Raw genomic sequence first — 15,405 nt, forward strand, 5'->3', positions numbered from 1 at the left:
CAGCTGTGTCACCCGTGTTGGCTACATGGACTGAGGCCCGCTGACCCAGAATGACCAGCACAGGGAGGCTGTTGCTAGCCTCTCAGGGCCCTTCTTGCCATGTGAATGGGGTCCTGGTAACTGTAGGATGAACCTGGCTGGTAAGCCTGTCTGTCCTCCCAGATGTCTGTTCTACTGTGCTACTGGGAAGACCTGGTTTGTCCAGAAAGGCAATGCAGTCCAGCCATCTCCTCTTCCTCATCCCCTCGACCGAAAGGAGAGAGTGGGCACTGCGCTCCTGTCACCAGCAGCCAAGCCCTGAAACGGCCCATCCATGGTCTCCACACGGGAGCGAGTCTTCCATCGCTGCTTCTCTCCCGGGCCCGCCTGATGGTTTCTAACAGGGCGCTGCTCTCCTTCGATGAGGCACTCACCACGGGCTGGACCCTCTGCCTGCACTAACTCACACCATCCTCACCACACCTACTGGTGGGTGCATCGCTAACCCCATTTCACAGATGAGGGCAACGAGGCACACAGAGGTCCATCGTGTGCGGTCTCACTGCTGCAGGGACTCCTCATGCTGCCTCGTGACGCCTCTCCAGGAGGCCTCCTGTCCCCCTACCATAACAGTGGCTGCACTGGACTTTGCCTGTCCCCCAACTGTGCATGCTCACCGACACCTGGGTGCTCCCCCTGGCCACTTTCATGCCTGTATGTTCTGGACACCACCCACGGGTACCTGCTTTCTGAGCTGCTGGTTCTCCTTCTTCAGCTCCCGGCGCTGGAGGCTGCTCTCCTGCATGGCCAGGGAGGCGTCGCGCAGCCCCTGGATGGTGTCCTGGAGGCTCTGCTTCTCCTTGTCCAGCTTCAGGAAGCAGCTGGAGGCTGAAGAGCAAAGTGGAGTCAGAGCCCATATTCCAGGGGCCTCAGCTTCTGCTCTCTGCCCCCAGCCCTGAGATGGCCATCACCCTGAGCCCTAGGCTTGAGGGTCTGGGATGGTCAGCTGGGTGCCCTTCCTTTTTCCCAGGGTGCTGTTGCTGTCTGCACCTGAGGGTTCCTCGGGCGGTTATGGCCCCTCTGCTGGCTCAGCTGGGTTTGTTAGGGGAGCAAGCAGAGCTTAAGAAGAAAGCAGGTGATGGTAGAGAGAAGCCAATGCAAACGTTCAAGACAGTGGAATTGCTGGCACCACTTTCTGCCACATTTTAACCTGACCGTCAAGCCAAGGATTTCAGAGACTAACGGAGATGGCAAAGAGAGTGAGCTCTCTGTGCCAGACTCAGAGTGGTGGGAATCCAGGTGGCTCAGCCGAGGGTGTAGCGGGGACACGATCATTGACCGCATGTCTGTGGGTGGAAGAGGCTATGGGGCGCATATGCCCAGTACTCGCCATCTCTGGGTAAGGTCCTTCAGTCAGAGATTTCATTTTGTACTTTCACAGTTGCATTGAAAGAGAATGAGACAGTGTATCCAAATTGCTTTTAAAATTCTAAGTGAGATGAAAACATAAGGTAGAAAAAGGCAATGTCCTCCTTTGCTTTTAAACAGCTTCAATGCGGAACAGAAAGGGAGCACAGACCTGAGAAGAATGGGAGTTCGCGGCCCCTCCCTGCCGCAGGCAGGTGCGTGACTTTGGGAACGTCCCGGGGCTTGTTCAGGAGGAAACCATGACTGTCCGAGGGGTCAGGGTTGTTCCCTCGCCTGTCTCTCCAGGCCACACACTCAGCTCTGGGAGCCTTATCACACTGTACTGCTAGTAGGGCTGCTCACGAGCACCCCAAGAAGCAGAGCAATGGGTATCTTTGGATAAGACAAGGGCGAGGAGAACAGCGATCCTTTGTTGGCGCCCCGTGGGCCAGGCACAGCCTAACGCTTCACTGCCTCCTCTCACAAGATACCCATAGCAATCCTGTGAGGCAGCTTCATTACCCCCATTTTTCAGATAAGAAAACTGAGGTGCAGAAGAGGTCACCTGGCTAACACGTATAGGAGCCAGGACTTTAAACCAGGCCTTTCTGACTCAAGAAGCCACCACCCCAACCACACAAAGTACGTTCACGCTTTGTTCGTGAGCTGCCAGCTGAGCAGTAGGAGTTGGGAACACGAAGAAGAAGTCAGTCACTGACCCTAAAGGCCTCACGAGCTGCACTGAGCATCTGGATCAGGGAGGCTTTCCAACCCCATCAGCCACCTTGGTCTCTAACAAGCACATCTGGTCTGAGCCAGGCCCTGCCAGCTGGCACCACTTCTGTGTCCCACCAGGGGGCAGTGTGCTCCCCAGGAACCTGAACTCCCAGAGCCTGGGTTCCCAGGACTGGGGAGACACCAAACCACGGAAAAAACTAACTTCTCACACAGACTCGCAGTTCAGTGAACTGATTTTAGGTTTGCAGTGGATGGGACGCCTTGAAGAGAAGGAATACCCAGCTGCTTTCAACAGCCTTTCCATGACGCTGAGGAATGTTGCTCAGAATTGAAAAAGCAGCCCCTCCCCAAACCAGCCTAAGGCCCTCCTGGCTCTGCAGAGCTCTAAGCAAACCCTAACCTGCACTCTCAGGTGCACGTGTGCTATTATTGGACACAGGAACTGGCTTGTTGTTTGCCGGGTGCTGAGGCTCCTGCTGCACTGCCGGCCACCGCACCCACGTTTCCTGGCCACCCCCTCACCTCCTCTGGGGGCTGGGAGGGGGCCAACACCAGAGGGAGTGGAAGAGGCCTGGGTCCCCTGAACAGCAGCCACTGAGCAGCCCCAGCCCAGGAAGACGGAGAGCAGACCATACCCATCTGTCCGATGATGAAATCGACGGAGGAAACCATGCCCCGGGTACAACTATCATGGAGGTGAGTGACCACTGGGGACGCCTCCTGCATCCCGAGCTTCCACTCCTCCCCCGACAGATCGAAGACCCCCCTGGGCATCAGCGTGCTGTCACCTGGAAGCTCCTGGCACTGGCTGAATGGGAGCTGAGAAAACTGGCAGCACTTCCTTCGCATTCCGCGTCCTGACTCAAGGTGGCCAGGCCCTTCCTGTTCTTGGGGAGAATTGCAATGACACAGTTCCAAATGGTCCTTCAATAAAACCCTATTTACTTGGGTAGAGGAAGGGCTGACACATGAGTTTCAGAGCCAAGGGCTCAGCTCCCTGGGTAAGAGAGAATCCACAGCCAGGCTGGCTCTCAGCCACCAGGGGCTGCTGCTTACCCTCTGACAGCTGCTCCAGCTCCCAGTGCAGGTGGGCGGACTCCTCCACACTCTGCCCCTGTGCAGTCTTGAGGGCCATGGTCTCTTCCCGCAGCTCCTCAAGGCATTTCTGGTCTGTGTCCCGGGCCTAGTGCAGGAAGTGGGGGTGGGGGTGAGGATGTGGACTGGGGCACGCTCTGGAAAAGCCCCGGCCCCCGTGCATCTGTCCTCATTTCCTCAGGATGAAGGGCCTCCATGCCCCTGCTCAATTCCAAAAACACAGCTGCACAGAAATGACTCCAGTACATGGCCCAGGGGTGAGACTTACAGCCACTAAAAGGTATGCTGACCCAGTGACCTAGGGGATGAAGACACCCGAGGTCTCTGAGGGGTGTCTGAACAAAGTGACGTACAGCGCAGGGCTTTAGAGCAAGTGCTATGGTGACGGCAGCTCTGTGGCCCCTTAGCAGGCCTAATGCCTTGGAAAGGCCGTAGGGACTCACATCACAGCTCAACCCACATCATAAACGCCAGGGAGACCCTTTTTTGCAACAGAGGCCCAACCCCTCCATCCTCACAGGAAAGCAGCACAGCATCAGGCCTCTCTGTGTTGGAGGCTTCAGTGGTGCCCACGCAAGCCACTGAGCTTAGCAAGCGACTCTCTGCCCTCAGAGCGTCACTGTGTTGGCAGCAGCACCGACCCAGTAGCTGAACCTCAGAGAAGGGCACAACATGAACCTAAAACTGCCCCCATCTCTGCTACACGTGGTGACCACAGCTTGTCCTACCAATTGGAGGTGGTGCAGCCTCGATTTCAGCTGCACATTCTCCTCCTCCCGCTCGAATAGCTTATCAATCCAATACCAAATCCAATGGTCCTGGAGATGACTCTCAGTGTCCATGGAAAAATAATCGTCTCCAGTCGGCACCTGGTCAGCAAGAACACACATGAGAGCCATCAGGTTAAGGCCCCTGATCATGACAACAGCTCTTCCAGTCACTGGGCCCAAACCAACAACCTAGGGATGACCCTGCTGCCGCGGGAAGCTCTGTCTCCACTTTTGAGCTCCTGCCCTTCTCCATTAGGCCAGGCCAGATGGAAAAATCCCCGCAGCAAGACACTATTTAAATTCGGGAAGGGAACACTGTGAGAGTGTCTGACATGTACAGCCTCCGTGGTTGGACGCGTGCACCTCCTGACAGGTGTGGGATGTGGCTGAGCCACTTTCTTAAACAAGGAAGGGGTGGGGCTGAGAGTCTGTCCTGGCTTTGAGGGCCGAGTCTAGGCCTCTCTCAGTCACTCCACTGATCTGGGTCATGCAACAAAATTCAGAGGAGCTTTTGTTCAATAGCAGGTCCTATTTGAACATGTCACACACCTACTCTTAGAGAAACAACAGCTCTGGGCAGTTTCCCGGCAATGAGGGTCTGTAAGACACAACAAGCAAACCAGTACTATGGCCTCTGTGTGCCAGGCACATGCTGGGGGTGGAACACAATGGTGGGGCCCCTACAGGCAACCTCACGGGAGGCGTCCACTGCACTCACTCCTGTCCCAGTGCCCAGCACACACCGGGGAGCTGTTCAGCTCATCCCCCTCATCTCTGGTCCCGCCCCACCCCCACAAGCCCTCCCAGCGCCACTCAGTCTCAGGGGGACTGAGTCTCCCCTGAATGCACTCAGAGTCTGCAAGCACGCATCCACGGGGACATGCCCATTTCTCTTGGCGGGCTGTTTTCCAAGGCTTGCCCCACTCACGGGTTCTAACACCTGGGAGCGGGCCAGTAGCTCCTGCTTATCCATCATGTGTTCATTTCCCCGCACGGGCCAGAACCCCGGATTCTCGGTAGAGGGGAAACCGTGCACCTACCGTCAGTGGACACGGTTCTGGTCAAAGCCTGGCAGCTGGAAGGGTTTGGTCAGTGACTCTGGCTTAACCTCGCAGCCCCCTTCCTGCCTGTTCCTGGCCCTGCACTAGGTGCTCTCTGTCTCTGCCACATTCACTCTTCACAACAGCCCCCAGAGGGAGGCAGGGACAGTCCCTTCCTACACACGAAGAGGCTGACTTGGGTCAATTAAGGAATGAACCCCAAGTCACAAAGCCAGCCAGGGGTTAAGCTGGGCTTGTATTCAGGCAGGAGAGGTCCAGTCCTGTTTCTTCACTGCCCTCAGCAGCCTTGCACCTTATCCTTAAGGAGTCCGCGTGGGTAAGGAGCCCCAACCACTATCAGAGCTGTGAGCCAGAGCTCATGGAGGGGCTTCTACAGGAAGGAGGCCCATCTCTCACCCCTTGGCCACTGCCCCCAGAATTCTCATCTTGTGTCTACCCACCAGTACTTACCAGTCTCACCATATTCTCAGGCCCTGAAGGATCCCATAGCACAGCCTCTCAGTCATCCTTACAACCAACTCCTACTCAGCCTTCAAAACCCAGCCGGAATTGCCCACTCTGAGGACTTCAACTCCACTCTATCCCACCCACTGAGTCAGATGCTGGGCACCCAGAGTGCCCACTATGAGGCAACACTGAACTGGCCTGTGAGCCCGCCCCCCGCAAGGCTATTCCTGCAGGGCAGGACTATGCCACTCCTCTTCGCATGGGGCCCCCAGAAGTGTTCAAAGACACTTGTCAGCTGAATCATACCATGAGGGGGAGTCAGAGGTGCCATGTGAGTTGGGCCCTGAAGGACCTGGGGAAAGGCAGGATGGACAAGTGTCCAGGAGCAGAGTACAGCATGGAACGAAATGATTTACAGCTATTCTTCCAATGGGCCTCAGTTTTCTGGGGGTGTCAGCCTTCCCCATGTATCAGGCAGCAGAAACATCTAAACCTGCTTTGCACACCCCACCACCGCAGAAGTGAGAGACCAGACCCCGAGAAGCTGTGCCCAAGTCCTAAAGTGGCAAAGGCTGGGCCTGGAGGAGGCAGAGAGTGTGAGACCACCTGCCCCGGGGCCCGATCTTAAACCCAGCTCCTACCTGCCTTGCTACCACCCGCCCTGCCCCTCCCTGCACGATCGGATCCAGGGGCCCCATCTGTGGACAGAACGTCACGTTATAAGCTCACTAGAAACGTGTTCCTATCGACGCCACCCGGTGCCAGGGCACGAGGGGCTCAGAGGTGCCTCGACCACCTCTTCTGTGATGGATGGGGACAAGGCTTGCTCCACACCCAGCAAGTGGAGTGAGAGCTGGGACTCCCCTGCGGAGCCTCCGCCGCCTCTGGGAGCAAGACCTGCCCAGGAAGCTCAGTGCCCATCCCTCTCTGAGGGGCAGAGACAGGCCCAGCTGGCCCTCAGCTGCTCAGGACCCTCAAGGCACCCGCACGTCTGCGCTCTGGAAGCGGGAATTTCAGCCAAGGACAAAGCATGGGACCAGCGGGACCTTCCAGGCACTCTCTCTCTGCCTCTGTCCTCCACCCCGGGCCCTGGCAGCAGAGGTGGGATGAGCGTTTGCAGACGGAAGTCAAGGATCCCCTGGTGCACCCCCACTTCCCAGCTGTGCCTAGGGGCGCCCAGGCCTGTCTCCTCAGGTTGTGGCACTGACACCCTCCCCTTTTATGTTTCTCAGTGGCGACACTGGACGGCCACCCGGGCCGTCTGTGGCTCCCCCTACACCCATAGGAGGGCCCCGAGTGGTGGGTCTCCACGTGACAGTCGTGTTTGGCTCTCTGCTCTGCTGCCCATCACACCCGACACTGTCACCGTCCGAAGGAGACAACACCTCTGATTCCTCCGTCCTTCTCCCCAGGTTGCAAGTCTTTTCATGCTGAGATGTGTTTTTACTTGGCCTGTGAGGTCACTACCAAGTGACTTGTGTGTGCCAGGCCCAGGCATGCAGTCAGACAGGCCCTGCCCCTGCCCTCAGGGGCTCGAGCTGCACACAGGAAACCTGGCCCAGCAGGGCTGACGGGAGGCTCTGCACAGCCTGCAGGGCTGTTGGCACCACTGTGATGTAAGCATGTGGGCGCAAGCTCTGTCTTCGCTGCTCCCTGGGCCCTGGCACACGGGCCTTGGAGAACAGTGTGACTCATCCTCTATGTGGCCTGGTCTCCATGGACCTCTCTATTTCTCTTGTAATTCATTTACTAATGGAAAGTGTAAGGCATTACTAGTTTCACAGCAAAATGATTAATTGACTAGATGCCCGGTGCATGAAATTCCTGCTGGGTTGGTCCCTAGGCCTGGCTGGAGATCGAAGTGTGAGCGCCTGGTGTGGAAGGGCAGGTCACAGCTGACCTCTGGGCCCCTGGCCCCTATGCACCCCCCTCCCCCCCATACCTGAGTCATGGTGCCCAAGTCTCCATACGGAGATGTGGTGAGCAAGGCCAGACACTGTGGGCCGGAGAGCAGTGTAGGCCTCTCCCGGAGAGCAGGGAGGGCAGCACGCTCTCTCCTGGCCGGCCTTGCAGACCAGCTCCTGTTCGAACCCACCAGGAGCCCCACAGGCCCCTGTGGTCCCAGCTGCTGTGGCCTGGCTCACCTTAAAGAGGTTGTGCGGGTGCAGGGTGGGCTCCTCCTGGGCACCCAGCACCTGAGCTCAGGGGCTTCCCTGGCGGGCGAGCCCTGGCGTCCTGGGGGAGGGTTGCAGGGGGAGTGAGAACGAGCTCGCATTCTTACAGCACTTCCATCCCTGTCACCCCCGCTCCCGGTTAGCCAGCAAGAGGTCGCAGCGCATTGCCAATGCCAGCAATGTTCCACGCCGTCCCCTGGTGGTCAGCGCATGTCATAGCAAGCAGTCGGACTCCTGGCCTCCCTGTGGAACTACCATCCAAGGGGACAATTTGCATATTAGGCTCTTATTAAATAGGATATTAAAAATGTTGCTGCTGTTATCCAGAGGCACGCACCTTGAGAACACGGAACAGGGGTTCCCACAGGAAACCCTGCAAAAGCCCAGAAGCTCCCCAGTGCCAGGAGTGAGTCTCGCTTTGTGTTAGATCCCCTGCTCCTGGCGCAGGGCTTGGCGCCACACAGGCCTTCAGTCACTGCGTCTGCATGACTGAGCGAGGCTGCTTGGACAGGCCCGGAAAAGACACGGAGACAGAGGCTGAGCCCTGAAACCTACCCCCATCCACAGGGCAGAGTGTTGGCTGAGATGTGGGCCTGCCTTAGGTTCCCCGTGTGCAGGAGGCTGCGGAGGCGGCAGCCTGGGGAAGCTTGCACATGACCTTCCGCAACCCTCCTACCTGTGAGTGAGGGTGCCCGTGCCCCACACCTGTCTGTGCTGCAGATTGATGCCCTTCATCACCAGTAGGGCCAGGGGACCATTTCCAGGACAAAGCCGAGAGCTGGCCTCCCACCCCCACCCGTCCTGGGCCGGGCTGCTTGGGCACAGCACCCAGGGTGCCTTCTCCCCAGGGGGCAGAGCAGTGAGCCACCAACATTCCTGCGGGAACAACCATTCCCTGAGTAGGTGGGAGGAGCAAACAAGACTGGAAGAGAGGGTCCTGAACCCACTGCTCACATGAGGCAGCTGGGTGCATGGTCAGAGCATCAGTAACCCTGCCTGGGTCTTGGTCTCCATCCCCCCTCAGCCCTGACACCCTCCCCTGAACAGGCCCATAACCTCGGGATCTGAGTAGGCTACACCACGGAGAGCTTCATATGGGACTTGCCCAAATACCAGGTATTTTACCTCTTTCATTGTATAAACCTCACAGACTAGTACAGTTATCTCTGTTTTATAGATGAGGAAATAGTCCTGGTAAGATTTAGCCATAGAGATTACAAGGAGTCTTAAAGAAAAAGATCAGTGAATAGAAAGTCATCACTATAGCATGAAGGAGGAGAAGGGAAAGTCCTAGAAGAATCAGGGCCTTTCAGCCACAATCCCAATCCTATTCCTTCCACTACCAGAGGGAGCCCAGGGGACTGGCAGACAGTCTGGGGTGCAGGGAGAGGGCCAACTGGGGAGGCATCACGGCCCCTCTCCCCTCTACCAGGAAACAAGTGCCCGCGGGCCGCCTGACCCTGCTGGGGTCACTTCCATGCGGCTGCATAGAAGTCTATGTCTTTCTCCTTCTGCCTGAGGCCCATCGCCTCCATCTCCAGCCTCTCCACGCGCCTCACCTTCTCCCTCAGGGAGTCCAGCTCAGGGAGGGGGCAGGAACAGCCTGGGCGCTGGCTGCCAACTCCATGTTCTGGGAGGTGGGCAAAGGCAGGGGACCTGGCTCAGGGCACCCTCGGGGCTGGGGAAAGGCCCAAGTCCCTGCAGCCCCAGGAGAAGCCAGGGGCGGCCAAGCTGGTCCATGTGCAGGCCCCTGTGTGGGGGCCCCACATGCTGTCACTGCAGCATGTCACCCCCCAGAGGCTCCCAGGATAGCTGGCTCTCAGGCAGCGCTGCTTTGAGCGGGAGGGAGAGGTGTCCCAGGTCACGTTCCTGGACCTGGGGTCCCGGTGACTGGGGCGTCCCAGCCCCCCACCCCCGGCCCACACGATAGGCCTCCTGCTCACATTGCGCCGGGCCTCCTGCAGCTCCAGCACCAGCTGGTACAACTGATGCCTGGCGTCCGCCAGCTGCTTCGTCTTCTCCTCCCTGCAGGCGATGAGAACACGTGGTGAGGGCTCCTCAGAAGCACCCGGAAAGCCCACCACCTGGGAGACCACAACGGGGAAGGAGGGGGTCCTGGCTTCTAGGAGTGAGGAGGGCGTCTGCACGTGGGGCTGCAATAACGCTCTGGAGTCCAAGGTGAGCTTTAAGTTGTCACTGCAGCGCTCAGACTACACCACAGACCTGAGCTTTCCTCTGAGGTGCAGACAGGGAAGGAGCCCCCAGAGCCACTGCTCCCTCCACAGTCAGGCAGGCAGGGAGGCCCCCTGGCAGGGAGGTGAAGGGGGCAGCTTCCCAGGAAGTGGGCATGGTGCCATCACCAGCTGCAGGAAAGGGGGAGCAGGCCCACCGGACCGGATGGGAGAGACACATCCTCCCTCCAGCCAAGAGCACCCACACTGGGCCCGAGGCTGAGCGGCAGGCTGCTGCTCTGAGTCTGACAGGTCTGGACTGGCCGGAACCCTACAGGCCCAGCAGAAACCTGCTGTGCAGGCCCGGGGAGGGGAGGGAGCGGGCTAGCCCAGGGCCCAACAGGGACCCAGCTCACAGCAGAGCCCCGTCACCCCAGGGCACTGTGAGAGCTGCCCCTTTTGCTGCACCGCATGGCAGTGAACCACATGTGTGAGCAACGCGGGTGACACAGGGCACAAGAGCAGAAAGACCGGGTCACTGGGGGACTCACAGCTCCTGCCTGACGCCACGCAGCGTGGCCTTGGTGTCCGCCAGCTCCACGGCCAGGGGCTGCGTGTCCTCGCTGGGGCGGCTGCTGGTGTTCCACTCCTGGGTCAGGGTCACGACCAGCTACAGCAGGGCAGACAGAGGGGTCTCACCGGCGTGCTCCTGTGCCCGGCACAGTGCCCGCACTAGAACGTGGTGAAGAATGACCAAAAGACGGAAGAAAGTGAAAGAGAAGATGGCAGCCGAGACTGCAAAGCCAGGAGGGAGGCAGGAGAAAGTGGGGAGTTTTTAAGAAGCGAGGATATATTTAGTGAGAAAGAAGGGCCAAGGGAATGGAGCAGGCTCCCCAAGCTCAACCTCTGAGCTCACACAGTTGTCTCAGGGGACTGTGCCCTGCAGGGAAAGTGCCCACACCCTGCCCCCTCGGAAATGGGCCAGGAGGACAGACAGTGCGCAAGCTTGAGGGGAAGTCAGGATGAGGAGCGCGACCATAACTAGGGCCCCAGACCCAGGCCCCTCCCCACCGTCCCCCAGGCTGTTGAGCCACCCGCAAACGCAAACACACCTCCCTGTAACTGTCTTGCTCAATTAAGAGCCTCCTGAGGCGACAGGTCATGTTGCTGGAGAGAAACTCCAGCTCCTCCAGGGCCATGTCTGGGGCCTCCAACCTCTGCAGGTTAAGCAGGGTCTCCTGGTGGCGGGTCACCTGAGGGCACACAAGGGTAAGGTGCTGCAGAGGTCGGGCAGGGAGCAGCGCTGGGGTCCCCGAGAGCACCCACCTCCCAAGGCCACGCCCCCTGGGACCTAGGCCCACTCTCCCACAGCTGACCCACCTCACTGACATTATTAACCCTCAGCCACCAAGTTCCTGTGGGGGCGGGCAGGCTCCTCAGCAAGTGCAGCCACACTCTGCAGCCCAGCTCTTTCCTCACACACCACTGCTGCTGTCACACTAGCTCGAGGAGGACACTGACTTCCCACAGACAGCACTCCTCCCAGTGTGGGAGCTCCCTCAACTGTCCCAGGGATTGCAGTCGCACACCACCCATGTGTCACACAAAGAGGGTAAGCCTGGGAGGGAGGGTCAGGAGGGATGGCATCTTATTCTGCAAATAAAATCTAACGCGAAGATGGCAAAATATCAGAGCGCTTATGTCAGAAGGTTGGGTCCATGACAATCTTATATTTTGAGGAAACCATTCATAACCTGAAATAATTCTCAGGAGAGCCTGTATCTCATCCCCACTGGCCACACAGGACCACCTGGTTCCCCTTTCTGCCGGGTGTGAGCGCAGGCCCATGGCCTCATCCTCACTGGGCAGCCTCTCCTCCACCTGCCGACATCACCTCCTTCAACCCAGGGACATGCCCTTGACGGGGAATCAAACCTGTGACCCTTTGGTCGGCAGTCCAACACTCTAAACCACTGAGCGAAACCATCTAGAGCCTGGACCCGCAGCCTAGCCCGCTGGCAGGAGCAGTGAACTCATCTCAGTCCAGGGCTGGAAGCGCCAGGGGGTCCTGCACCTGGTGCATGGGCTCCAGAGTAGGAAACCCCTCAGGTTCCCAGGCCAGGACCCCCGCCCCCAGTTTGGAAACCTGTGAAGACCCCTGAGTCCCAGGACTGCTAGGGTCCAGGAGGGTGGGGTCTGTGGAGACCCCAGGGGGGCGGGAGAGGAGCCAGGGCACCCGCAATGGGACAGGGAGGCAGGTGCACTCACCCCCGCCACCAGCGTGCTCTGCAGAAAGAGCTCCATGAGCTCTCGTACAGTAACGTCCATCCTGAGGCTGTGTCCACCGTCCATCGCTATGCACACAGGCTCTGGGCCCACCGTCTCTGAGCCCACCAGCTCTGCGCCAAGCAGTGCCAACGGCTACTCGCCCCACATTCCAAATGGCTCATCACCCCACATTCTAAACTGCTGTTTGCACCACATTCTAAACTGCTATTTGCTCCACATTCGAAAAAGGCTCTTTTCCCCAAATTCTAAACGGCTCTTGAGCCTGTATTCCTAACTGCTCTAGGACCCATATTCCAAAGGGCTCTAGCAGGGAACACAGCTGGGTCAGAGGCTGTGGCAGCTCCCGGCCAATGCTAAGTGCTTTGGAATACACAAAAATTATGACACACTCCCTGTGAAATTTAAAATCATTCTGGGCACATAAAATATGAGGAAATATAGAAGGTCTATGTCTACATCCTATGTACTTATAAATGTAAATTAACCACTTCAACATAATTTTGCCAATCTCCATTTTTAATTATTTTTTCCATCAGCCAAATTGCAGAAATTTGATCAGTTCCTTTGAAGTAACCATTCGTTTTATTTTGTTAAGTCTGACCTAGTAGCTCAGCTTGGGAGTTCTCTTTCCCATCACAGTGAACGGAGACCCTCCAGTTAGTAGTTCATACATTACAACACCTAAACCCACCAATTAGCTGCCTACAAAACGATTTGATAGAATATTAACTAGTAAGTAATTTAGAGGAAAGAAAAATGAACAAAATAAAGCTGCGTATTTGGGAAATATTTTAACAAAAAGAGCCTGTGCATAGCTTTCTGTGCAAGGAGCATTAAACTAGCACATGCAAGAAAGACATTTAGAGAACAGATATGCAGGTATGTCAGAACAAATTTAAACATCTAGGTTGTCAATCAATGAACTAGAAGTGTTTTAATTACTTTCTAAACTAGTAATCGTTTTATTTTGGTTAACTAAAAAATTTATTTTGATTTAAAATAAATTTAATTTTTTAAGTAAATGAAATCTTTGGACTTATGATAGAGGGGGGACAAAGTACCAGTTAGCATTTTTAGTAACTACCCAGCTCCAATAAATATTACAAATTCCCTAAAGTCAAAGAACAAAAATGAAAAAAAAAGCCCACCTACAGGTGTTATTTTTTCATACTCACCTAAATCAATTCCTCTTATAAAACCTACCAAAAGTCTAACAGCCTTCATTTGTGAGAAGCATGATGAGATTTAAAATAATGCAAAACAAAATGTGACCGAAATGGGAAACAAATTTATAAATGTAGTTACCTGAACTGAGAACACAGCACATTACATATAACTTAGAGATTCTTGATAAATTTCTTTAATGATTATGCAAATAAGGATTTGAATAACGGTTGATTATATGAGCTTATGCCAATGAGATATTAACTAAGTACTAAAATTTTAAACTCTCTGCTTCCAAACTTCAGGGCCAAGGTTTCAGAGAAATGCAGCACAATTTATGGGACAAGAACTGTTTTAAAGAAAACACATAACAGTGACATAGAAAACAGGGTCAGGCAGACTGAAACCACAAGAGTGAGTGCAAGCCAGGCACAGTGATGAGCACGTTGCACACATTATAGCTCATTCAATCAACTCAACGGCCTCCAGGTGTTCCATCAGCTCCCACTGACTTAGCTGAACGTTGGACCTCAGGTATGCAAAAATTCTAGGAGTAATATAAGGTTTTCTATCCTGAAAACCGGTTCCATGCCATGGCTGCTATGGCTCAGTTGGCTGGAGCAGCATTCCATACACTGAAAGGTTGTGGGTTTGATTCCAGTCAGGCCATATACCTAGGTTGTGGGTTCAATCCCCAGTCAGGGTGTATATGGGAGGCAACCGATCAATGTTGCTCTCTTACCTAAATGATTCTCTCTCTCTCTCTCTCTCTCTGTCTCTCTCTCTCTCTCTCTTCCCCCTCCCCTCTAAAATCAATAAGCATATCCTCGGGTGAGGATGAAAAGAAAATGGTTCTATTAAATCTTAGAAAACTTAGAAAGTAATTTCCAAATTTTAATAGTTATAAATTCCTATCAAAATTCCCAATAGTTTCAGAGAATACCTTGACTCGAACTAAACCAACAATTCAATTATTTTATTATACAAGCAGTTTTACTGCCATCTGAGTCAGACCCTCAGAACGTTCTGCCGTTGGATTGGAAATCAATAGATACAGCTCTACAATCAGATTCCTAGTTGGGAAAAGTTGAATAATAGTCTTTAAACATACGATGAGACATTAGCAAACACCTCTACACTTAAGATATGTGGACTGTACATGTGGGATTTTGCAAGGGAATGAGGAAGAGGGGAGGTGAGAAACAAAAAAGTCAGAATCCCTTACTTGGAGAAAGTTATTAATAAAGCAAAAGTGTTAACAGCTGGACAGCCCTAACTGGTTTGGCTCAGTGGATGGAAGTCGGCCTGCGGACTAAAGGATCCCTCTCTGGTTAGTTTCCAGTCAAGGGCATATATCTTGGCCGCAGGCTCGATCCCCAGTAGGGGACGTGCAGGAGGCAGCTGGTTGATGTTTTTCTCTCGTTGATGTTTCTAACTCTCTGTCCCTTTCCCTTCCTCTTTGTAATATCCATAAAATATATACTTTTTTAAAAAGATAAAGAACTGGACAGGTGTGTACCCTTTCATTCATGAAATAAAAATATGTGACCTAGATTTTATAACATAATTACTTAGAAAGCCTCTTCCCAGCCTTCATTTTGCAAATACAAAGAAAGTGGGAAGGAAAAAATTGAGCTCTTTAGAGCAGCGGTCGCCAACCTTTTGGACCTCACGGACCACCAGTGGTCTGCGGGCCACTGGTTGGTGACTGTTGCTTTAGAGGGCTTAGGAGAACAGAGACTATCTTGGATTTTCTTTCTCCAAGGAGTGTTCCAATGATTATTTCTGTGGGAGAGATAATCAACAAAGTCTCCAGTATGTCTACAAAGTTAAAAGCACAATTGGAAATGAAAAATAGGAAAGATTCCTTTTTCAATGCCCTCTTACAAAGCAAATATCAACCTAAGGTGACACAGCCAACGATATGTCCCGTGTATTTTTCTAACAAAAATCAATAATGCCTAAAAGCGCTGTCCAAAATCATCACGCGCGACTCAGACAGGAGCAGTGGACAGTCTGCACATTCAGTGACTCCTCTGCCCTGTGCTGTGGCTCAGCTGAGTCCTAAAAGAGCAGGCCCCATGCAACAGAAAATGAATGATTTTGGTTT

At 54.5% G+C, this 15,405-nt stretch overlaps 1 protein-coding gene across 1 annotated transcript in view; it reads right to left on the reverse strand.

Annotated features, from left to right (window-relative positions):
• The window catches only part of LOC132241701 (protein Daple-like), a 118,171-nt gene extending 107,290 nt beyond the window's left edge, over positions 1-10,881 (reverse strand). The window contains 10 exon segments of the mRNA XM_059710629.1: positions 722-867; positions 2,760-2,932; positions 3,189-3,307; positions 3,948-4,088; positions 7,440-7,493; positions 9,153-9,262; positions 9,265-9,301; positions 9,615-9,696; positions 10,394-10,512; positions 10,804-10,881. Coding sequence (XP_059566612.1) covers positions 722-867; positions 2,760-2,932; positions 3,189-3,307; positions 3,948-4,088; positions 7,440-7,493; positions 9,153-9,262; positions 9,265-9,301; positions 9,615-9,696; positions 10,394-10,512; positions 10,804-10,881 — 1,059 coding nt within the window.
• Between the last annotated feature and the right edge of the window lie 4,524 nt (positions 10,882-15,405).

Source organism: Myotis daubentonii, chromosome 9 (assembly GCF_963259705.1).
Source record: "Myotis daubentonii chromosome 9, mMyoDau2.1, whole genome shotgun sequence".
Classification (NCBI taxonomy): Eukaryota; Metazoa; Chordata; class Mammalia; order Chiroptera; family Vespertilionidae; genus Myotis; species Myotis daubentonii.